At 51.9% G+C, this 23,029-nt stretch overlaps 2 protein-coding genes across 23 annotated transcripts in view; both read right to left on the bottom strand.

Annotated features, from left to right (window-relative positions):
- Positions 1-2,164, bottom strand: part of AGO2 (argonaute RISC catalytic component 2) — a 98,114-nt gene extending 95,950 nt beyond the window's left edge. Inside the window, exon 1 of one of the 2 annotated variants that reach the window (XM_074316918.2) lies at positions 1,771-2,164. In XM_074316918.2, the coding sequence (XP_074173019.1) occupies positions 1,771-1,792 (22 nt within the window). In that variant the 5' untranslated portion in view covers positions 1,793-2,164. The remainder of the gene's footprint in view (positions 1-1,770) is intronic. The other variant, XM_074316916.2, reaches the window with a different exon arrangement.
- Positions 2,165-13,436: 11,272 nt separating this feature from the next.
- PTK2 (protein tyrosine kinase 2) overlaps positions 13,437-23,029 on the bottom strand; it is a 169,376-nt gene continuing 159,783 nt past the window's right edge. For 12 of the 21 annotated variants that reach the window (XM_074316376.2, XM_074316378.2, XM_074316380.2 and 9 more), the window contains 5 exons: positions 20,450-20,489; positions 20,021-20,130; positions 15,808-15,963; positions 14,930-15,010; positions 13,437-14,658 (listed from right to left, as the gene is read on the bottom strand). In XM_074316376.2, the coding sequence (XP_074172477.1) occupies positions 14,446-14,658; positions 14,930-15,010; positions 15,808-15,963; positions 20,021-20,130; positions 20,450-20,489 (600 nt within the window). In that variant the 3' untranslated portion in view covers positions 13,437-14,445. The remainder of the gene's footprint in view (positions 14,659-14,929; positions 15,011-15,807; positions 15,964-20,020; positions 20,131-20,449; positions 20,490-23,029) is intronic. The other 9 variants (XM_074316377.2, XM_074316379.2, XM_074316381.2 and 6 more) reach the window with 1 other exon arrangement.

The raw sequence follows: 23,029 nt of genomic DNA, 5'->3' as shown, positions 1-23,029 counted from the left end.
GGGAAATCTCATGATGCAGGGCACGCAGTAAGGTGAGCGGTGGCTCCTGAAGCTCCAGTTTCAATGATATCTGTGCCTAGTCCAGATGGAACAGGTATTTCTCACTGTGGGTCAAAGTCAAAAGACTGACAGCCACTTCTCTCTGAGGACAGTGCACAGAGAGTCAGCTTGGGGATCACACAGATCGTCCTAATGCTCGCTGGTCCTATGACCTTGGCAAGGTCTTAACCTCTCTGAGCCTCTGTCTTCTGGCTTCAAAATGAACACCACCAACTTAGCAAGCTGTCCCGTGGATTCAATACCGTGAAACACAACACAAAAACTTGACCTTCCTCAAGGTTCTTCGACTTTTAAACCGAAAACCAGGAAACACGTCCAGTGGGGCAGCAAACACTTGCTGGGTCCTCTACAAGGATCCTTTGGGAGAGGGGCTACCTGGCCACGTCACAGGTGGGGGGTGGGGGGCACCACCCAGAACCTCAAGAAGCCAAACATGCCCCAGGACTGTGACAGCAGAGTCCAGGCCCCTTCCCCACAAGGGCTGAGTCCCCTCCCGGGTGGAGGGTTCAAGTCATTCTTCAGTCAACTTGCTGAGTGCCCTTAAAAGTTCGTCAGGCTCAGCCTTGGAGAAGCTAAGTGACATCAGAAAAAAGACACTCAGAAGTCACAGGCATAGATCTGTCTGTGAACAGACACACAGTGGGGGACAACATCAAGGGACCCAAGTGGATCGAGAGGGGCTTCCAGACTCCAGATCCGGAGCAGGTCTGGAACAGGTGGGGTCAGGGCCCCGTGGCAGGAGGCAGTGGAGGGCCCAGGACTGGGGCACACCTAGCCCAGGGCCAGAGCCCCGTGGGGCCTGCAGCTTGCTCCAGCCTGGCGGACAAAGGGGACAGGCAATACCCTGTGCAAGTGGCAGGGCCAGCGGGAAATTTAGAAGCCACGTGCCTGGCGGGAGGCAGCGATAAAGCTTTATAACACTGGACCATTTTCTTGGACGAGCAAGTCAATGGTCCTTCTAACTGTGCATTTAAAAAGGGGGGGGGGGGGGCAATGTGTTACCGCTTTTAGCACTTTAAGTTTTTCAGAACTTCTCCAAAGAAAGAGACTGACTAGTAAGAAGGGGTGCTAAGGAAATCAACACATCTCCTCACCTCTTCTAGTAAATTGGAAAAGGCAATTAGCACTTGAATAAGGGGCTGGCGTGTCTAGAATGAGAATGAGCCGCATGCAGTTTCAGGGTTCATATCCCTCTCAGTTTACAATCCTAACTACCAACAGGAATTGGCCAAAATTCAGCATCTGCAGACTTTCCTTCAGAGAAGGGGCCGCAGAAGTGCTGGCAACAAGAAAAACGAAACTGAGTGCGCTCCAGCCTCGCCGCCTCCTCTCCCGCCGCCCGCGCCCCGCGCCCCGCGCCCCGCGCCCCGACCCGGGCCTGCGTCCTCGGCGCTCAGAGCCCGGCCTCCGCGCCCGACCCGGCGGCGCAGGGCCCACACGCGGGCCTCGGGCCTACACGCGCCCGCCCGGCCCTGGTCCCGGCCCGCGGGGCCCCAGGCGGCGACGGGGACGCGGGAGGCCCAGGCCGCGCGGGGCGCCCCGACGACTCGGCCCGAGAAGCCGGGCTGAGCGTCTGCGCCGGGATCGGGGAACGGCCGGCGGCTCCCGGCCTCCGGTTCCCGGCCCCGAACCGCCGCCCGCTCGCCGCCCGGGCCCGGCCCGCGCCGCGCTCGCGCCCGCCCGCCAACCGCTCCCGGCGCGAGGACTCACCGGTGCCGGCTCCCGAGTACATGGTGGCGCCGCCGAGGGGCTCCGGGGCCGAGGGGCGGCCGCGCGCGCGCCACGGGCCCCGACGCCGCGAGCCGCGAGGGAGCCGCCGGCCGCACGATCCGCCCCAGCGCGGCCGCCTGGCCAAACAGGTTTACCCGACGCGGCCCGGGCGGCGGGCGGAGGCGGCGGCGGCGGCGGGAGGGGGAGGGGAGGAGGGAGGGGGCGGGGCGGGGAGAGGGAGGGGCGAGGGGAGGAGAGGGCGGGGGAGGAGGGAGGCGCGAGCGGAGGCGGGAGAAGCGAAGGGGAGCCGGGCGCGCGCGAGTCTGGGGGGCCCGGGCGGGGACCCCGCAGGGCGGTGGAAACTGGGGGCGGGCGGGGATCCAGGACCCGGCCTGGGGCGGGACCGGGACGGGGACGGGGGCGGGAGCGGGGCGGGGGGACCCCTCGCAGCCACTCAGATGGGCGACGTGGCCTCCGCCGGGGCGGAGCAGGGCCAGCTCGGCGTCGCTGCCGGAGACCTGGGAGAAAGACGAGAAAACAGCCCTTGTTTCCCCGCCGCCTCCGGGCTCGTGGGGAGCCCCTTCTGGTTGCTCGCGGGGTGTGGAGGGGGACGCGCACGACCCTCCTCATCCTCACCCCACCCGGCCGCGTGCACTTGGGCACGGGTTGGGGCCCCAGCGTCTCAGCCTGGCTTTTTTTTTTTTTTTTTTTTTTAAGTTATTAACCAAACCTGAATGTCGGGAAGCTAGCTTCCCACCCGGAGTTTGAACTTGAACGCGTCCGGCCCTCGTACACGACCACACCGCCACCTCCCGGCCAACCCAGAAAATCCATGTAAAAAAATGATTAGTAAGTTTCGGTAAATTTCAGATGCCGTCAATGACGCGATCAGACTAACACTCCCCAGGCCAGCACTCGGGGTCTCCCCAGGCCCTTCACACGGGTCCGCGTCGTGCTCCTGCGTGTATTTCTGTGCCTGCACCACCTGTGTCGAAACTCCTCCCTCGTACCCACGTCCTCCGTACTTCACGTCCCCCTGGGTCCAGTGGTATTTTGGAGCCGTTTCCAGGGCAGCCAATGGGAACCTCCTTTCTGCCCTAATGGTAGGTGGTTAGGAGTCAGAGGTGAAACAGTGCAGAGGTGCTCATCACCTTTTAATTGCTCGCTTCTTCACTCTATAAACTTGTATCATCTGCTACTGGGTGCCAGGAGCGGCGTGTTCCTCCCGCCTAGGGGAATGCGGACGTGCACTGGAGTCCCGCTTGCAAGGAGGTCCGCATGCAATAGATTTGTCACCAGTTCTCCCGCAATCCTCAAGGACCTCCCTAAAGAAGGGGAGGAAAACCAGCATTTCCTCCAGAGAGAAACTTAAAGGGACATCAATCTTCAAATCATTGACATCAGTCTTCCAGGTGCCCATCCATCCCTCTCTAATCCTCGGTCCACCATTTCCACCCTCACGGCAGACCAGGTGGTCTGGAGCACCTGAAAAGCCCCTGAAATCACTTTCCACCATTACCCACTCTCCACCCAACAGTCTCTTGTGTGAACACACATCTGGTCTTGTGCCTGCTTTGCTCCAAACCCTTCATGGGCTCCCCATTTCCGTGTGCACATGGTCCACACGCTCCATTTGGTTTCCAGGGCCCTGTGACACAGCCTTACCTGCTTTGCCAGAATCTTCTACTTCACCCCCTTCAGGTTCTTCCTCGAGTGTTACTGCGAGAGTGGGACTGAGTACAATCATTTTGGAGACCAGTGTCTGGCAGAGCTGACCACCGGGCCCCAGATGGATAGACTGCTGAATGTGCGACCCCAAGCACAGGACTGGGCACCACCCAGGTACTCTGGGCCGTGGAACAGGTCAGAGAGCCGTACATATTCATAAAGGTGAACCCAGTGAGAACGAACACTCTTCAGCTAAGTGCGACCCAATCTCAGCAATGTTGGTGCAAGAAGCCACAGGCCACTCTCCCTGCAGGATCCTAGTTACGAAGTTCCAAAACAGGCGCCATGAAACCACATGGGTCAGGGATGCATAATGAAGTAATTAAGAGCTAAGGAAAAAGGAGGTGGTTACACGAGAATCAGAATGGTGGGTAGTGGTTGGGGGCGGGGGGTTGCTGTGACCAGAGGCCCTGGGAGATTTTGGGGTGCCGGGCACTCGCATTCCGATACCACTGCTGTTGGTTTGGCAAGTCTCTTAAGCAGCACATTTACTTTTTATATACTTTTCTGTACCTTTGCTATAGTTCACAACCGAAACATTGTAACCTACTAGTCATGACTCCACTGTGTATGAACCATGACCTTCCGAGGTGTGTCTCTGGTTTACACACCCAGCGCAGTGTCGCCTCCCCGAAATCCCCAATGACTCAGGCTTAAACGCTCTGTTGCTTCTACTGTAACCTATGGCCTCTGGAAACCACCGTAAAACTGTTTCATCTCCTTCCCTGGGCGCCCTGCTTCTGGGAGCGCCCAGGCGGGTTTAAGTTTGTTGCCAGGGTTCCTTTGCTGGAGGTCTGGCAAGATAGTATCTCTCAGGCGTTTCTTTGTGTCGCTGCCCCGCGGAGATTGACACGCGCGGTCCCTGCTGGTGGAGGAGCCCCATTGCCGTCTGCCGGGCCCTCCAGACCCGTGAGCCCAGGATCTGGGTGGGGTTCTCCTGCCCCCCGCCGCTAGGACTGGGGTTCCCCTGTGCCTCCTCTCCCAGACTTTGCCCCCCACTGCCTGTGCTGAGGAATCTCACCCCTTTCCTGCCCTCCGCTCCCGCAGCTCCAGGCCCACAAGCGCCAAACCAAGTTCGGCAGCTCAGCGGTCCTCCCTACCTGCTCCTTCTGTGCCCCCAGCAGAGCCAACACTCACCCTCTACCGAAGAAACCCCAGGGCCTCTGCCTGCTACCTCTACCGCAGTCCGTGAATCCACTTAACCCACTTACTCGAGTCCACTCAATTTTGGCTGTAACATGGCTCTAGAAACCCATCCAACTGCCGCTGCCCCGTTTGGTCAGGCCTTCACCCAACACCTGGATGTTGGCCCCACCGGGCCGACTCATGGGTCTTCCAGGGCCCAGTCTCTCTCCCTGATACGGGGGTCCCTATGCTCTGCTAAGACTGCAGGGCCTAATCACTGCCAGGGTCCCCCACGCTGGTCAGCCCCGGTTTGCGCATTGGGTGCCGCGGTCTAGAGCAGTTCCGCGCGGGGAGGCCAAGCGCACAGCGCCCTCCTGCGGTCATCCCACCTACGACGCTCTCAACTCAAGAGACCCTTACGTTTCCTCACGACACTGGAATAAATCGGTTGTTCCAAAAACATGTCTGTATGTGATAAAAGAGGAGTTAGAAGGTCAAATAAATTGGGAAGCATTCAGTTAAACAACACCAAACGGATTTATTGACTGCAAGCCTTCACAGAGCCTTTAACAAAAGATTAAGAATCAGGATTCTACAAAGAGGAAGGAAGAGAAAAGACCCTGTGCAGCCTGTCCCAAATCTACTCGGCGACAGAACCCTTTTATCCCAGGGCACCTTCGGGCTCCATGGAGCACACTTTGGGAAACACTGAGGTAGAAATCTATGATCCCTTGCAGCTCTAATGTTTAAAAATCGTTTGTATAAAAGTATCGGCTGTCTGTCTGAATTGAAAACACAAGAGTGTGGTTGTGGTTTGACAAATACTTCTATCAAAGTAGGAACAGAGTCCACGTGAAAGCCATTTCTCCACACGGAAACCACTGAGTCTGAACACAGATCACTTTGTCACTTTGTGCACCCAACAGAGGCAGGCGGTCAGGGCTGCCTCCTTGCACAGACCCGAGGCCACTGACACCGCAGTCTGCAGAGGGCATCACTCACTGGGACACAGAACTGCAAGAGGGGCTCATCCAGCAGCGCTCCGGAGACACTGTCGCCTGGCTCTGGCTCCACGACGGTTCTTTCCTCTGTACAGTAAGGAGAGAAGCGCCAAGTTGTCACTAACGTGAGGACCCTGAAAAACTGACTCTCAATGGAGGGAAGATCTAAATGTGAACATAAAACAGACAAAAAATCAGGAGAAAATCTTTGGGATCTAGGGCTAGGCAAATAGTTCTTAGACTTGACACCAAAAACCACAATCCGTAACAGGAAAAGTGGGTACACCGGACTGCGTCAAAATTCAAGTTTTGCTCTGTGAAAGGCCCGGTTAAAAGGGTCAAAAGACGAGCTATCGAGTGGGAGAAAATATTTGTATACCACACGTCTGACAAAGTATCTAGACTATATAAAGAACTCTCAAAATTCAAGTCAAAAAGCAAACTTCATTTAGAACAGGGGCAAAAGACCTGGAGAGAGATTTCACTAAAGAGGAGATACTGAGGGTAAGAGGTCAAATATGTAAACTGAAAAACGAATAAGATGGAAAGAAGTTCAACATCACTGACCATCAGGAAAATGCAAATTCCAGCCACAGTAAGACAGCAATACACACCCATTACAATGCCTAAAATAAAAACAGTGACAGCGTGTGCAAGATGCCACAAAGTCTTGCTTCTGCTATAACATCAAGGGTTGCAAACTCAAATTCATTTTCTCCAAAGGTCTTGGAGAAGAATGTGGCTGTGGAGGTTGCAACTTGTAGTATTTCCTGGAGTCAAAACAGATAAATAAAAGCTATTTTTCATACAGGGAGAAACCATTAATTAACGTTATAATATTTGTCAAAGGAGTAAAGTATGTAACATAAACAAGTATCAATTTTTAACTCCACAATTCCTTTATACTGCCATTCTTATCATCGAGCATGTTTCTTTGAAATAATCTACTGACAAACTGTCATTTAGTAAGGTTTTTGGCTATAAGGCCAAAATTTAAAAATTAACCATCATTCTATATACTGTTGACAAACAATTAAAAGTGAAATTGAAACAGAATGAAACATCAAAACTCTAGAACTAAATCTTATGAAAGACATGCAAAACCTCTGCACAGAACTCTATAAACATTAATAAGACCTAAATAAATGGAGGGAGATGGCATGGTCCTGTATTGGGACTCACTAGTGTAAAGATGTCATTTGTCCCCAAATGGACCTATAAATTCAATGCAATTTCAATAGATTTGGGTTTTATATCATGGGGAGGAACCTGACAAGCTTATTCGACAATTTATGTGGAAATGCAAAGGACAAAAATAGCCAAGCCACTCCTGAGAAGGAAGCAGGTGGTCGGACTCAGCCTGCAAAGTACCAACATTCAGTATGAAGCCAGGTACATGAAGACAGGATGGCACTGCTGTGGATAGACCAATGGAGGATTAGAGGGGCCAGACAGTGCCCACACGTATGTGGACACTTGATGTATGAAGAGGTAGGCACCTGAGATCGGCGGGGACAGGCTTTTTGCTAAAATGGTGATGGGACGACTCGGTCCCCATATGGGAAAAACACATCCAAACCGAATGCCAGGTGGGTTACAGACTAAATGTGAAAGGCAAAACAAACAAGGAGGCTGTTTTGTTGACCTTGAGGTTGGGAAAGATTTCTTAAATGAAACAAAAGAACACTACCATGAAGGAAAATAATGAAATATTGGATTTCATTAAATTAAGAACTGTTCATCAAAAGACACCATACATGTGCCTCTTATTTGGATTTTTTTAAAATTAGACAAAAAATTGGGAGACTACTAGGAAAATATGAATTCTGACTGGATATTTGATATTAAGGAATAACTAATTCTTTTTAGTTGTGACAATGGTGTTTTGATTACGTCTATAAAAAAGCCCTTATCTGTTAGAGAATCACACTGGTGCACTTTCAAGTAAGAAGACCCAATGGCTGGAATTGGCTTCGAAGTCAGCCAGTGGGGGCGGGGCCTGGCGAAGAGAGCAGGTAGGTGCTGGGTGCATGGGGGCCATTCTACTCCTCTTTTGTACATTTGAACTTTCCATAATAAAAAGTTAAAGAACAGCGTCATAGAAAAGCTGAGGAAGGCCCTGGAGCGGGAGCAGACATTTGCACCGCATGTACCCAACAAGCAGGAGAGCCTCCCTATTCAGAATATAGGGAGTTTGAAAAAAAAATTTAAGGCAATGCGGCAGAAAAATTGACAAAACACTTGAACAGACACACTTCAGAAGAGAAATGCAAAAGGCCACCAGGTGGGGGCGCTTCAAAGTCAGGAGGAGGAGACCTGAACGTCCTCACTGGGGACACGGGGTTTCTGAGCGTGTGGCGGCCTCGCTGGGGTTTTCTGTTTGAAGTTCTTTCCCCATCACGGCTGCAGACAGGACTTCCTGAAGCACCACCTCTCCCCTCCTCGCCCTGCCCCATCTGCTGCTCCCTTACCCCTCCCCGTCCTCTGGTCTCATCTCCACATTTCAAAGCACGTGAGACTGAGTCACTGCTTGCCCCTACTTCCTGGGCCATCCCGCTGCGCTGCTTCTGGGGTGAAGTCGCACAGGGCTGTGGCCGCCTCCTCCGCTGCCTCCCCAGCTGTGCGGAGCCACCCTGCCCCCTCACCACTTGTCCTCGTCATGCCTGAGCCCACCTCTGAAGGGTGCCAAGAAGAGCTAACCCCCAAGGAAGCTGGGAACTCGTTTTCACCCCGCAGGACCACAGCGTTCTCTTCATCTGCCTCCACCTCTGAAAAGTGCTGGCGAGGGGCACTGATGGATCGGGGAGAAGCCCCAGCGTTTAAGTAGTGCTTGGGCTTCTGTGCCCTAAACACTGTCTCGCAGGCCTCACCTGTCAGCAGAGGCAGTGGGTGGAGTCCCACAGCTCTGGGCCGGTCAGCGTCCTCGCACCTGCTGGTGTTAACACAGCATCCTGGGTGGAACCGCACGGGCCAGTGTGCTCAGTGGTGAGGGGACACACGTCTCGTTCCTGCCGTGCGGCGCGGCACACTGGTGGCACTCCGTAAGTGGTGGCCCAACACTCACCCAAGGCCCCGTGTCCCCGTATCCCCCCACGGAGGAGGGCCATCTGGGTACCAGTGGTCATGGCAGAGGACGATGGGAATCGTCAGTCTGCGCTGCTGCGTCAAACCTCAGGCTGGCCTTCACGCTGAGAAGGGAAGAGTGTTGCTGTTTCCAGAAAAGCAGGCCTGAGTGTGGCTTCGGGAGAGGATGGCCTTGCAGTATCCATGGGCTGGGGCCCTTCCTGTTGGAGAGACGCTTCCATCAGGACAGTAAACCTAGCGAAGTGCGCTCCTGGCCCACGTACCTGCCTGGTTTCCGTCCTCAGAGCATCGCTCATGCTACAGAGGGGAAACTGAGGGAGAGGGGCCACACAGCCAGTGAGTGGCCCAGCCAGGCTTGGAACCTGAGCGGGGTGGTGTAAACCTCCACACCGGCCATCTCCCGTCAGGTGCAGTGGGGCTGTCGCAGCAAGGGAGGGTCTGCACCTGATCTCTTGGTTGCTTCTGACGGTGAGGTTCACAGGATGCACTTGGCGTCAGTCGTCTCCAGTTTTGTTCACATACTTCCTAAAATAATTTTAAATACTTTTATCCCCTTCACACATTAAGTTGACAACTAAAATGTTTTGTGTTTAAATAGTTACAAAGAATACAATTTCTGGCATATCGTAAATATTGACACTGAAAAATAAAACTGTCGTATCACCTTAAAATGTAAGCAGATGGAATGTAAATTCTGTGATCAATTTGCTATTCAGCACGATCCGTTTGTAAACAGCGCACGACCAACCTCTCCTTTTAACACACAGATACCTGACGTCTCTCTCTGCCCAGGGCACTCGTATGTCTGTTTGAATTCTTCCAGACATTTATCCTAAGGTAATATTTCTACATCTGAAAGTCTTACTGATCACTCTACATACTTCTCTCTACAAAAAAATATGTATATAAATTGAAATTTCAAAACTTGTTTTATTTCCTGGAGGCTTTAAGTGTTAGAAAAATTCTTCTGGATTTATCTATCATTACAATTAATCAGTTCATAACTGATCAAACACAAATACATTACTAATTTGGAATAATAATTACTGGCCATGAAAAGTACACCTGTTGGAAACACATCTCTTAAAGCAAACGGGCTGCCTTTTCCTGTTAGTTCAAGGGTCCGGGAAGGACGGTGAGTCAGTGCTGGGCAGAGACAAAGCTCGTCAATTCCACAACCGTTTCTCATTCTGGCAGGTGTCAGCAGCGCTCACTACACACATGGAGAGGGAAGGAAATGTCACAGCGGGGTGACTCAACTCTGAACCCCTTCCCAGGCTGTGCCAAGAATCGCAGTGACCTCCTCCCAACCATTGTGTGTGTGTGTGTGTGTGTGTGTGTGTGTGTGTGTGAGACCAACAGTTGACAGTTCAATGAGCTCTGCCTTTGGGTCAGGATAGCCAAGCTCTGGAAGTCACCTGACTTTTATGACCCTGATATGACCCCACCAAGATCTTTTACGACCCTGATAGTTTGTGTCTGCAGGAAAGGTGTGGCAGATTAGATCACTGTCCAAGGTCATGGTGACAGAACCCTCTCCCACGGGGAGCTTAATTCTCAATGCATAGACGCTGGGCTCAGTCGTGTGACTTGCTTAGGCCCTGGGGTGTTAGCAGAGCTGCCTTAAGAGGTTTTAGTGTGGTTCAGCCTCAGGCTCGGCCCCTCCCCATAGCCCACCCAGGTCACCGCTGAGAGAACCGACGGGAGCCTCCTGGTGGAGCACAGCCGCGAGCCGGCTGCCAGCTGCCAGCTACCAGCTGGTGCACAGATGTGGAGTGAGATGAGTGAGTTGTTTCACAGCGAAAGCTAACTGATCCAAAATCCTAAGGGGCTTTTTAAAAGACGGAAATTGACAAAGTGATTGTAAAATTTAAACTTAACTGCTGTCCAAAAAAAAAAAACAACTTTAAAATGGAGCTGTAGCTGCCATGCCAGGGGAACGGCCTAGCCTGTCTTATATCTCAAGTCTTGGAAAGTGAAAACAGGGCACAATGACTGCTGGACTGGCCGAGAGCAACCGCGCCCCAAACAACTACACAGGTACAAGCAAGCAGGCAAGGTGGCCATGGTGCCATTGGCAGACCGATGACTCTGCACCAACAGAAATGCCTCCTTCCACAGCCGCCACTGTCCCCTTCCCTGCTCATATACAACCAACGCCTGCGTCTCCCCATCAGAACACTGTGCGGGCCTCGGCCTGAATCAGTGCTTCCTCAATCGCTCTTTTTGAAAACCTCAAGTAAATGCTGTTGCCTCTCCCCCTTTGCAGGCCTTTTGATTTCTAGGTTAACACTGCGAATGAGTTAGGAAAGCCCCTAGGAAAATATGAGAGAAGAAAAAACAAAGCAGACGACTCCAGCAAGACTTCCAGGCTGATTATGAAGTGACAACCACCACGCTGGGGTGGCTCGTGTGGAAATGTGCTTTTCTGAGACCGACATCTACGTCCTTTCATTTAGAGCCACCAAGTTTAACTGAATCTATTTAGAAAGCTTTGGGAGACATAAAAATATTATTAATTCACCTATGCCTTTCTCAACAAAATTTTTTTAAGCTGAAGTTTTTATTAGTTCCTTACATCCATTTTCATCAGACTCCTAGCGCTGCGAATTTCTTCAGTTTATGGGAACATACGGCACATGGTCGGATTTGCAGAGCTAGTCCTTGCCACTCCCGGCAGCCTGACATACTTCTTGCTGGAAGGTGACTTTATACAAATACTAATGCACATTTCCAGGAATATTACAGAATCCACTGAGAATTAAATTAAGGAATGTGTTTTGTTAGACAGATTACTAAAAGCAGCCAGGTTGAGATTAAATTGAGAAAGGTCTAATATAAGGAATGTATCTATCACATAATATGTTGTTGCAAGAGAAGAAACCGTCAGTATGCTCTCTAACAGGACTCAGCTGATAACAATACACTGTAACATGTATCCAGGGGCAAGTTACTGGGGAGGCAAGGGGTGTGCCAAAGGCATGGGTTTCCTTTGGTAAATGTGTGTGGATGTTAATATTGATGTGTACTTTTGGTTTTTGAGATTAACTGAATGAGAATCAAGTATAAAATTCAGAAATAATTTCATTCAGTTTGTTACACATCCTGGTCGGGCTTTCTTATGATATAAAGAGAAAGGTGTAAACTGTTTCGAAATAGTCGCTCTGGCAGCTCACGTGTCATATTTACTTTTTGCTGTTGGGGTAGCAAATATGAAGCATTTGATAAGATAAAGACGAGGATTGATCAAAGAGCACTTCTTGAAATGATTTAGTAAAATGAGTTTCAACTGCCTTGCTGACAAATGCCCATCCAAGGCGAAGAGCCTGTGCAGAAGTTTGATCTGGGTTTCATGGAATGTATGTTGACAAATGTGATAGTCCCCAAAACATGCCAGTTAGATTTCAAAAAATGAGCATCAATGTCAGTTTCTGCTACCTGAAGGGGCTTTCTCTTTCCACTTAATGACACGCCAACCAGGATCCTGAGATTAGCCAAAAGAGAACGGCTTAAATACATTTGAAAAGCTATTTTGAGCATGTACAGGTGGCCTCACCGTGTAGCTGTTACCTGCAGAATAAGGAAGCGGGATCACCGAGATCTGACAGTCCCTCGGGCCAGGAGCCAGCACGCATGGACAGTGCCTCCAGCTCGCGTGCTGACACGCCGCCCTCCGTTACCTGCCTCCACTCGTTCTCACGACCAAAACGTGTTTCTTTTTCTTTGACTTACGGGATGTGCGGGACTTACCTGTAACTCTGGACTAGAGGGAAAGTCAGATCAGGAAGAAAAGGGTACGGATCTCAGGCAGACTGTCACTCTGAGGCATTGGTTCTCACTGAGGCGGTTCAGTCCCATTCCCCAGGGACACTGGGCAACGTGGGGACAGTGTTAGTTGTCACAGCCGGGAAGGAGGCGTGCACCTGGCTTCTAGTGGGTGGAGGCCAGGGCCGCTGCTGAAATCCTACAGAGCACCGGACGGCTCTCCTGCCAAGCCCTGGTACCCGGTAACGTACTGCACCCGGCACCCTGCTTGTCGTACTCATCCTCACAATCACCTCTGCACAGATGAGGAAACCGAGACGCGGAGACCGAAGAATGGCAGAGAACAAGAGACACTCAGAAGGATGACACCCCCTTTCTCAGAGGGCTGAGAGGCATGGGAACAGATGGCCAACATCACTGACATCTGACGAAGTAGATGCCACAACCACAGCAGGAAAAAAGACGTGTTCATCTGGGGACATTTCCTCCAATCCTGCACCGAGGAGCTCTGCTCCTGGCCAGCTCCTTCTGGGTCCCCAGTGCTGTGGACCCCAGTGCCACCTGTTCCGGCTCCACGGCTCCGATTCCAGCAGAATTAGGCCGGGTCCGGTCTGAGAGAGCTGCCGCTGACAAGTCCCTTCACGAGCAGACTTCATTAAGAGTGGCTTCCCTGAGGCTGCAATGACACGACAGCATCAGGGCTGCAAAGGCAGCGCCTTCCCACATGATACTGCTCCTGTTCTCATTTCTGTGCTTAGTAAGGAAGACGGAAGGGAAAGAGTGAGCTACACTGGGCCATCCGTCTGTGGTAACATCCTTGACTGGTCTAGAAGGCAAAGAAAGAAAGAAACTGGTGATCACTGACAGCTTTCTGGTACGGCATTTTAGCTGACAAGTCACCTGGAAACATTTTACATCGTTTGGAGGAAAAGAACCAACAGAAAGGATATTACACTGAGACCGTTACTGGTAACACCTTTTTAATAGGTCAAAGTAACTGTACAGTTCATTATATTCTTCCTGAGAATAATTTATATCCCCCAACGAACTAAAGGGAGGGCATAGTTCTCAAAATTATTTAACAGAATTGACGGTGTGACTGGACATCAAAAGGAAAGCAAATCTGGTTGCTTAATTGTCCCTGGGAAGGCAGATACAACGAAGGGTTAGTTAACTCCAGTGGCTGTCAATAGTCAACATGGCTTTGATCTTTCTTTATAAATTATATAAAAATGGAAAACGGGGATGGTTCCAGAACCTCTTCTCAATGCAGTTTGGAGGTGCTCTGGTCCAAAGCATTTCTGCTTCCAAATAACATTGCTACAAAAAACTGGCACATTATTCTGGTGAAAGAAGACCAAAGTTTTTAGTGTGTTCTACAGCTAGTTTCCAACCAGACGCTTCACATATCACATGAAAAGTAAAGGCAGGAAAGACGAAAGGGATGTCGAGTTTTTTTTTCCTGAAATGACTCAGGTCTTCAAAATAGAGCTTTTATCTTCTTTCTTTGTAAAGTGGTATTAGCATATTGCAACTGAAGAGTTCTAACAACAACAAAAATCCCAGTCTGGGTAACATCCTGTGGTCGGCAAAGAATTCTCAGCCCCCTGGGTTTCCCGGAATTCTCCCCCCAGCCCCTCCTCTCCCAATACGCAGCGGGCGCGTTCAGGAAGCGACACGTCACCGCCGTGCCCATCTCCACGAAAACACAGCAGAACGCCCACGTCCTCTCTCCTTCGTGATCCTTAAAAGCTTCTCAGGTACAATTTTCATTCTCAGAAAAACGCCACGTTTTGGATCCTGGACTTTTCTGAACACCATGATTAAAAGAACAAAACCAGAAATGAACCCAAATCAAAATGTGGTTAAACTTCTACGAGAGACTTTCAACCAGCTGTCAGCCGAAACAGCCGGCCTGCAAGTGCTGGCGACCGAGGACGGGCGGGTGGGCTCCTCACTGCGGGCGGGCGTCTCAGTGCGGCCGCGCCTGCCCAAGCATTTTCAGCCTCGCCTGGTCAATGACGTCCAGTAAGTTCTTGGCGTCCACGGCCAGGGCGTGAGCGGCAGTCAGCATCTGCTTCTTGTACTCGTGCTGGAGGCTGGTCATGACGTACTGCTGGGCCAGCTTCATCTTACTGATGAGCTCCCCCAGGTCGGAGTTCAGCAGCTTCTGGGCCATCTCGATCTGAAAGGACAGGAGAGGGCAGGAGAGCCACCTTCAGCGAACTTCTCGGGGTTTCATGCACCTCTCTTAGGTGCCTCCCCGAGAGAAACCTTTCTTTTCTGCCCTTGAACAACCACCCTCAAAGGCAGCAGGCTGTAAGGGAGCTGCACACTGAGACACTGCCCTCGGCACCACAACCCTCACTTGCTGTCTGCACGGCTTCTGGACGGACCCCGCGCGCCCCTGGTGCCCCACTTGCACTGCCCAGAGCAGCGGTGCAGGGCCGGCCTACCTCTCGGTGAGTGCTGGCTGGCAGGACGGGGATGGTGTCATCCACAGTGGCCAGCAGGGTCCGCAGGGCCAGGCCGACCTCCTGACAGACGAGATCACAAGAGTCAGAGCACGCAGGGAGTTTCACGCCGACAGTGACAGGCTTTCCTCTCAGCTGGGAGATGTTTTATGTCCTTCCTACCACGTCTAGGACATTTTCAATTTCTTTTCCTCAGTGCCAAGACTCATCTTATAGGTTATGAGGCAATTCCCGCCTCCCCCCAAAGATTCAGATCTCTGAATACTCATCACTCTACTCCCCTGGGGACGGGGAGAGGGACAGACACTCCTGCCAGGAAAGGATGTCGGGGGGAAGGGATTGGAGCCCCGTTTCTTCGCCTTCTTGCTGAGCGCTTGCACCCAGACCGCACCACCCTCAGGGTTCAGAAACGCGCACCTGCCCACGCAGGGGAAGGTAGACAACAGCCTTGGCCAACAGCACCCCTTCTCGGTGTCTTCTCTCCCCCAGGTGCTCTCACAGCCTCTCGAGGCGAGCAAAAGGGGTGTTCTCGCTGCCACAGCACACACATGCACACACCCAGGACCAGTGTGCATGTTTGTAAACTACACAAATGGCCATTTACCGCCTGCTTTTCTGCTGAGTGTTTACTGGATGAACAGTAAGTATTAAATCTGTGTTGCTCCAGGACATTCCCACCTGGAGGTCAAGGCCAGGAACAGCAATTCGTGTAAGGGCGGTTCTGACTCAACATGGCCACCGGCCACCGCGGTGTCTTCGGATGGACATACTTTAGTGTCAGGCATGACCGAGGGCATGCGGCGTCCCCGTGCAATAGGGACGCGGCCCGCTGGCTGGCATGAGACACGAGTGCCCTTTACCTTCACCATGGGGACGTACTCCTCTGGCGGGGCTGGCTGGATCTTACTGGACATTTCGATGACCGCTTTCACCAGGCCCGTCACGTTCTCGTACACCCTGTCATTGGAGCGGTCCAGGTTGGCCGTGGGAGGTGGGCTGATGTCCTGTGGCGGAAGCTGCCAACACAGAAGCCCATTACCTGTCTGCTGTCCACTAGGTGGCAGCATGCCACTGCCACGAGGTTAGCAAGGGTCTTTAAAAGAGATCAAAGCAGATCACAGAACTGATTTCTTGTCTGCATGGGGTACAGTTCAGTTTAGGATGATAGTGAACTAATTCATCCGGAATGACAAATAAATGAGGCAGTCATTTTTTCTAACTTTGAGCTCAGTTAAAGGAAATGAGATGGAATCATACACATTATACTAAAAAGCCCCCAATTATTTCAGAGAAGTGATTCGACATCCCCCCAGAATCACTCAGCAAAAGAGAAAGACTCCATGTATCTTACATCTTGCTGGGGATTTTAGAAAAAGCTGGCTAAGGGGTCAGCTGTTCTACTTAAAGACTAAGAATTTCCTCTCACTTTGGATTGTGCACGAAAAACTGTATGGCTCAGCCACCTGGTGGAAAGCTGTTCCTTTTACGATTCTAAAGGGCTGACAAGCAAGACTTCTGCAAGCACACACTGTCTGCCTGCGATGGTGCTGGCAGAGCCCAGCGCTACACTTCCTGGTGGAGCCATCCCCCCTCCCCAAGGGCCTAGGAGCAGAGGACCACCCACAGGTGTAATCCAAGATAACCCAGGCACTGAGCTACACAAGGGCCACTGGGAAATCTTCAACGGTATGTACAGTGGCCACCCCAGGTTCAAAGGGCAGTCTGTGTATTTTCAGAAGACTGAATCACAGCAGAGTCGTTGTGGGCTCAGGAACCTGCTGCCAGGGCTCAGTCTAAAATGTTAGGTGCCCGTTTCTGAGCTCTCGGGACACCTTTGCCCAGAGACTGGAACCTGGGTGATCCAGGTCTGGGCACGAGACAGAAAAGGACACAATTAGTTCAATCATTGCAAAGATATTCCATCTCACTCTCTGGCAAATGTAATTGCTGTTTTTGGTGTGGAACCGAGCAAAAGTACCCTCCCTGGCCCCAGATTTCTGGTCCAGTTACATGCAGAGTGCTGGGTGCAATACAGAGCTGGACAGACACACAGACACGATGTGCTTACCCTCCACGGCTATTGTCGCACGGAAGGTGAGGAAAAGTTAAAGAAGTTATCAGAGAAAGGGAAAAAAGAAAAACAATATTAGTGAAGGCAGCAGACAAACCCCCATCCACACAATGACAGAAGTCAAAGGCGCGCTCCTGCCTCCCAGCTCTCAGTGCACTGGTTCTGGAAGCAGAGCCGCCGGGCCGCGTGTTCGGGGCACCGGCATGTTCCACACCAAGGTCTGCCATGCGCCGCCTGCTTCCATGAAGTGAGCGAGGAAAACAACATGCAAAGCCTGACAGTGACCAGCTGGCAGCCGTGCAAGGATCAAGAGAACGAGGGTCTTGGAAAAGGAAGGCGGAGGAGATGCGCTGTCAGCACTGACAGCTGCCGTCTGACCTCTGACTGACTCGGAGAAACTGTGAAACCTCGGCCCCGCGCCGGGGCCCCGGCACCCGTGGAACGGCCCGTCACCTACCCACAGCACCATAACAGATTCCTGCCTTAGGCTTCATCTAAAGACATCAGGAGCTGATTTTAAAAACAAAACTAAAAGAACCCTTCTTTTGAACCAATTCTTTCTTATAGTTAGATTCCCTTAAACTTAGCATTTTTATTTAATGTTTTTTTTTTTCTCTACAGCTTAAACTAGGGCTATCCTACCATAAATTAAAAGGCAGAGTTAGTTGGGGGAAATGGGGATATCCACCTTAGGATTGTCTGAAAAAGTATAACTTTGGTATGTAAGTTGAGCAGAACCTTAAATGCGGAGGCCCATCGCTCATGGGCACTAGACAGAGGGAGGTCGTTTGTCTGCATTGTGTCCAGGAGATGATGTCCCTGGACCTCACCGCCTGCACTGAGGGTCAGTGTAGCCCGTGGAACGTGGCAGGAGGTGCCCTTCAAACGGGACTAACAAGAAAGGCGTGGGCTCCGAGGAGGAGCCGGCTGCGGGCAGAGCTCTCGCAGCCAGGACCACGCCTGGTCTAGGCCCTGGGAGGGCGGCGGCACTGCCAACCTGTGTAAAGCGTCTGCTCTCTTTTCCTTTGGATTTCCCCTTTGCAATGCTTCCATGGACATTCACAGTGACACTCTCAAAGCAAACGCTTACTCTGCAGAGACACGTTCTCAGCTTATGTGCTAGAGCTTCACAACTTGGAGACTCCCCGGCAGACACAGCCAGGTCCAACCACTCTGCTGGTGGCTTAAAGACTCAGCTAATTCAGAACTGAAAGCCACCAAGGAAAAACTGAGACTGATTTCTGGCTGAAGGGCATTTGGATGCACTACTTTCGTTATACCTACCGTAGCTAAAGGTAAGCATGTCTGTATTAAAACAGCAGTGTTGCTTTTTTAGGCTGATTTCTTAACCTCTACCGAACAGATGGATAATGACTACAGATACACACTTCATGCTTACTAATTATTAAAAAATCCTCACTTAATAGATTTACGTAAGCATAGAATTTCCACCAAGATTTCTACTTGCCTAATACCCTATATTAAGGGTGTTTCCCAGTTACATCTATTCATGTTATTCCCATTGTGAAAAATGAACATATGTTGGAATTCTAAGCTGGTGTTTGATCTATTTCTAAAGTTGGTTGTTCTTTGTAATACAAGCCATTTTGAAAAGTGTGCTCTTGTGGCTTATGAAAATGAAGGAAGCTCATTAACCTAATTTCTCGCACTTTAATTTATGTCAAGAAGCCACATCAGGAAGGGCGTGTCTTCCTTTGCTCCCCCCCCGAGATCAGCCAGTCTGCTGCCAGCAGAGTCGCCGGGAGGCGTCCTTAGGACAGAGCCCTGGGGAGCTGGGGCACCACCCGAGGCCAAGCCCCTTGGCACTCACTTCTGGTGACCCGCCAGCCGCACTCGGGGAGCCAGGGGGACCGTGCTACACTCTGCAGTGGGCAGGCTGGGTGCCACCCTCTGGGCCACTGGCTGACTTGTACCCTGTGCACGGAGACGACATTCTCCTCTTCCACAGTACTACTTCTCTGACTCCCTGGGACCGCCAGGGACCAGCCTGTCAGCTCTGGAGGGGAACCTGGGAGCAGAAGCACATGTCTGGACAGCCAGGTCTACGGCTAAACACCGGCTCAGCTATGGGAGGCAGAAGCTCAAACAGGCTCCTTAACCTCTGCAGACCTTGGCCCCCTCATGCGACATGTGGGAGCAAGAATACCACCCCCAGAGCTGCGAGGACAGGCTGTCACAGCACTTGGCACCGTGGGAAGGTTGTCCTAACTGATACCTTAGTCATCATACTCAAAGGTCCTTCCAGGACAAGATGCACCCTTTACTTGCACCACTAAGAAAAAAATGTTGCCAATTAAACCAACACACCATGCAGATTTCAGAGACATTAAAACGTGAAAAAAAGTATGTCAAATTAAGAAGCAGAGTAAATGTGAGAGTAACGGCTGTCTAGTGGGGAGTGGAGGGGCACCTCTCCTTAAACAAGCACAGCAGGGGACAGCTGCTTCCAAGGTGTTCTGGACAGGCCTGTGCCCTGTGGACTTGCTGGGGACGGGAGGGCCCAGAGGGTCAGGAACCCGGTGGCCCAGCCAGCACCCCCAGGCCTCATGCTCCCCCGACTGAGGGCCGGCCCCACAGCTCGCACTGCGTTTACCAAGGCAGTTCTGGCCCTACTGGAAAATGACGCTGTTTTCCACCAAGCCACACTGACAAACTTGGTGACCATGAGCCTCCTGGAGGTCTCACTTACCCCAGCACCGGCTTTAATGAATTTCTGCAACCAGAAGCCACCTAGCACCTTATTCCAAAGCCCGATCAGAAGAACGTGTATTTAGAAAGTGAGGATCTGACCGAGGCCCGAGAAATCTATCACGTGAGAGGACAATGGGAAGAAAGTTTTCCTGGAAGCGCGTTCCGGACTCTGGGGGTTCGGCACCAGACCAGATTGAGTCCCGGAGCCCATCGCAAGCCCACCCTGTGGTCCGCCTTCAGGCGCTGACCACTCCATGTCACAGGGTCACCAACCGACGCAGGACGCCCACCTTGACACCCTCGTTGTAGCTGTCCCCGGGGCTGCTGAGGCCGGCCAGGCTGCCCAGGTGGCCGGGGGCTCCGGGGCGCGGCGGCTTCTTTGGCGGAGCTGCAGGGTCTGCTAAAAGGAACAAGTCGCACTGAGTACTGCAGCTCATGAGGGGCCCGTGGACAGCTCCCAGACAAGCTCGGGGTCCTGGCACCATGGCAGACCCTGTCTAGACACGGCAGCCTGGAGGCACGCCCGGCGTGACACAACAGACTCAGTTCCCAGTATTCCCAGCGTGGGCTGAATTCGGGAATCATGGCACTTGCCACAGCTTGTAGAGGGAAATGTGTTAAAAAATCCCAGTATTCCAGAGCTAAGAAAGTGATACATTCAAAAGCCGCTCTCTCCAAGTCACACAAACTTCTGATACACAATTCCTTTCTTCACGTACCTGGTTTCCCCACAGGCTGATAGATGTGTTGGTTTCCAGTCTGTGGGAGGAGAAAAGGTCGGTCAATGCACCAGAGTGTATAACAGGGTCACGACGCCCCTCCTGCCCGTCCCATTCCCATGGACACCTGTGATAAACGCTGGGTTCAAAGACCAACAAGATGAAGGGTGGGGTGGGGGGTTAGGCACATAAGCCCATAGTGCCTCCAGGGCGTGATGTGAGAACTGTGTCAGAGCAAGCACGGGGCATGATGCGGGCATGGACACGGCACTCACAACCAACCTAAAATGTTCTTTAAAAAAATTACATCCATGGATGTTTCCAGATCCCCTCCCAGGTGTGAACTCCAAGCCTTCCCAGCGTGCGGGCCTTTGCTCAGGAAACTGCCTCCCTCCCACCTTCTGATTACAAGAGGGGTGCAATGGGGAACAGTGACGATGAGAAGAGATCTCACAGAGCTGGGGTGTCTACACCTTCCATGTGCCTGTATTGTCATTGTTACCTGAAGCTCTGTGCGTTCCAGGAGCTGGTGTTACCCTCCAGCAGACCCGGACCCTCCAGCAGACCCAGACCAGCCATAGGCCAACCCAGGTAGCCAAACCACAAGCCCTGACACCCAGCGCAGGGACAGGGTAAAAGGCAGCTCCACTTAACAATCCGACCAAGTTCAGGCTGTCGTGCTGCGACAGCACTTAGAACAGCCTGGCCCAGACTAGCTTCACAAAGAGATACTTTTTAGAACTACATTCTACTTGTGAAAAGAGACTTTCTTTGCTTATTTTAAAATAATAAATGGCATATATACGTCAGGTACTGTACTTCCTGGACACCCACACCTTTAAACCACGAGGACTGTGAAATGGCAGAGGCGATCAGCTGCGCCCCCAGCCTCGCTGTTGCTTGTGACAAGCCACTAGGCAGTCCTGCCTGCACAGACTGGCAAAGCCTCAAGCTGGGACGTAAGAACGAGGGAGGTCCTTTAACAACTTGCCTCTGCGGACCGCTTTGCAGTCTGCCTGTCATTTGTCTGCTGGACACCTGCCCTGTTCCAGGCGCAGGACAAGGCCCGCCCGGTCGGAGCTCACAGCAGTGGAAGGAAAGCTGATACCCAGTGAGCACACAGGACAGCACACTGTGCAAGCTGTTAGAGCGGCTGTGTCCAGTGAGAAAGGACCTGGGCACCGGGCTGCGAGAGCAGGAAACTGCAGTGTTAGGTAGGAAGGCTGGACCTTTGGAGAACACGACATCTGGGCAGACTGCAGTGGGGGAAGGTGTGAAGAAACCAAGGACAGCAGCCCCCAGGACGGGCAGACTGAGAGTCTGAGGGACCGAGGTGCCCAGTGTAGCAAGGAGTGAGCAAGTGCCGAGAATAGTGGAAACGTGGCCAAAACTAACAAAGGATACAGTTTGTTGGCTGTGCTGTATCGATTGATCCAGGCGGGAAAACACACGCGTTTAACAACCTTAAATCCCACAAAAAAATTTTCTGGTTGACTCAGGTACCATGAAAGTTCAAATAACGAGAAAATTCTATTCTCAGAACATTCTAGATTAGTATCGCGCACCAAGAAGCAGCCGCCCAGGTGTGCTCTGGCAGGGCAGGCACAGAAGCGCCCGCCTTCAGGGTGTGGTCAGGCCGTGTTCTCGTGCCGCTGCGTGACCAGGTGCTGGGCCTGCAGGCTCACTCAGCTTTTTGGAGCTTTGCTTTTCCCATAAACTGAAGCTAGTAACATGTACCCACACGAGGCTGGTGCCACAAAGTAAACGTGCTGTCAACCTGTGCACTATTTTGAAAATCCAAAGATTTACTTTTTATGCAAACTGATGGGCTCCATTTCCAGGAGGCAGCCGTTCGTGTTTATCACGGGCTCAGACCTAGTTATAGCTACACGGCTTCACCAGACAAAGGGTCTCCCTGAAATCGTGGCACGTTTCAAAAGCACTGAGTTGGAGAGCTTCAGAAGCGGGCCAAACCAAACCGTTATCTTCAGCAAAGGACAGAAGGAAGAAGACACAGTCACAATGTGTACCAAGGCCCGAGAAGGAAGCAACCACAACCTAAACTGCACGCATTCAGCGAGGAAGCCAGCTGACCCAGGCTGGCCGCCTGCTGTCAGGTGCGTGGCTGGCATCTGCCTCTGCGATGGTGGCTCTGGGCATGTTCTCTTCTACAAGCCTCAGTTGACTCGTTTGTGGAGCAGGAATGGCAAGAGCACCTGCCAAGCGTGCTGAGGATTCAGCAAAGTCGCATGAGCAAAGCACTCAGCACAGCACCCTGCAGTACTCAGCACCTTCTCCATCAGTACTACGCACTCTTGCTGTCGCCCAGAGCTGGCGGATAGCAAATGCTACGAGACCGCACGTGGACCCTTCACACGTTGTCTGTTTTACAAGGTGTTTCTGAGTAATCCTCTATCCAGGTGTAATCCATTCATTCCATGTATTTCCTGGGTGTCTTCTATATGCCACAGACTGCAACGCCCAGTTTTCCTTTTTTAATAAACTTCCCTATTAGTAATGTTCTTTCTAAACAATCGGCCCCGTCACTAGGGTTTGTTTTCATGCTGATTCTCACTTTCT

This window comes from Rhinolophus sinicus, chromosome 6, assembly GCF_057876585.1.
Source record: "Rhinolophus sinicus isolate RSI-liver-muscle chromosome 6, RSI-T2T, whole genome shotgun sequence".
NCBI classification, from domain to species: domain Eukaryota; kingdom Metazoa; phylum Chordata; class Mammalia; order Chiroptera; family Rhinolophidae; genus Rhinolophus; species Rhinolophus sinicus.
The sequence above is the reverse complement of the archived record's forward strand: the minus strand, read 5'-3'. Positions and strand labels throughout refer to the sequence as shown.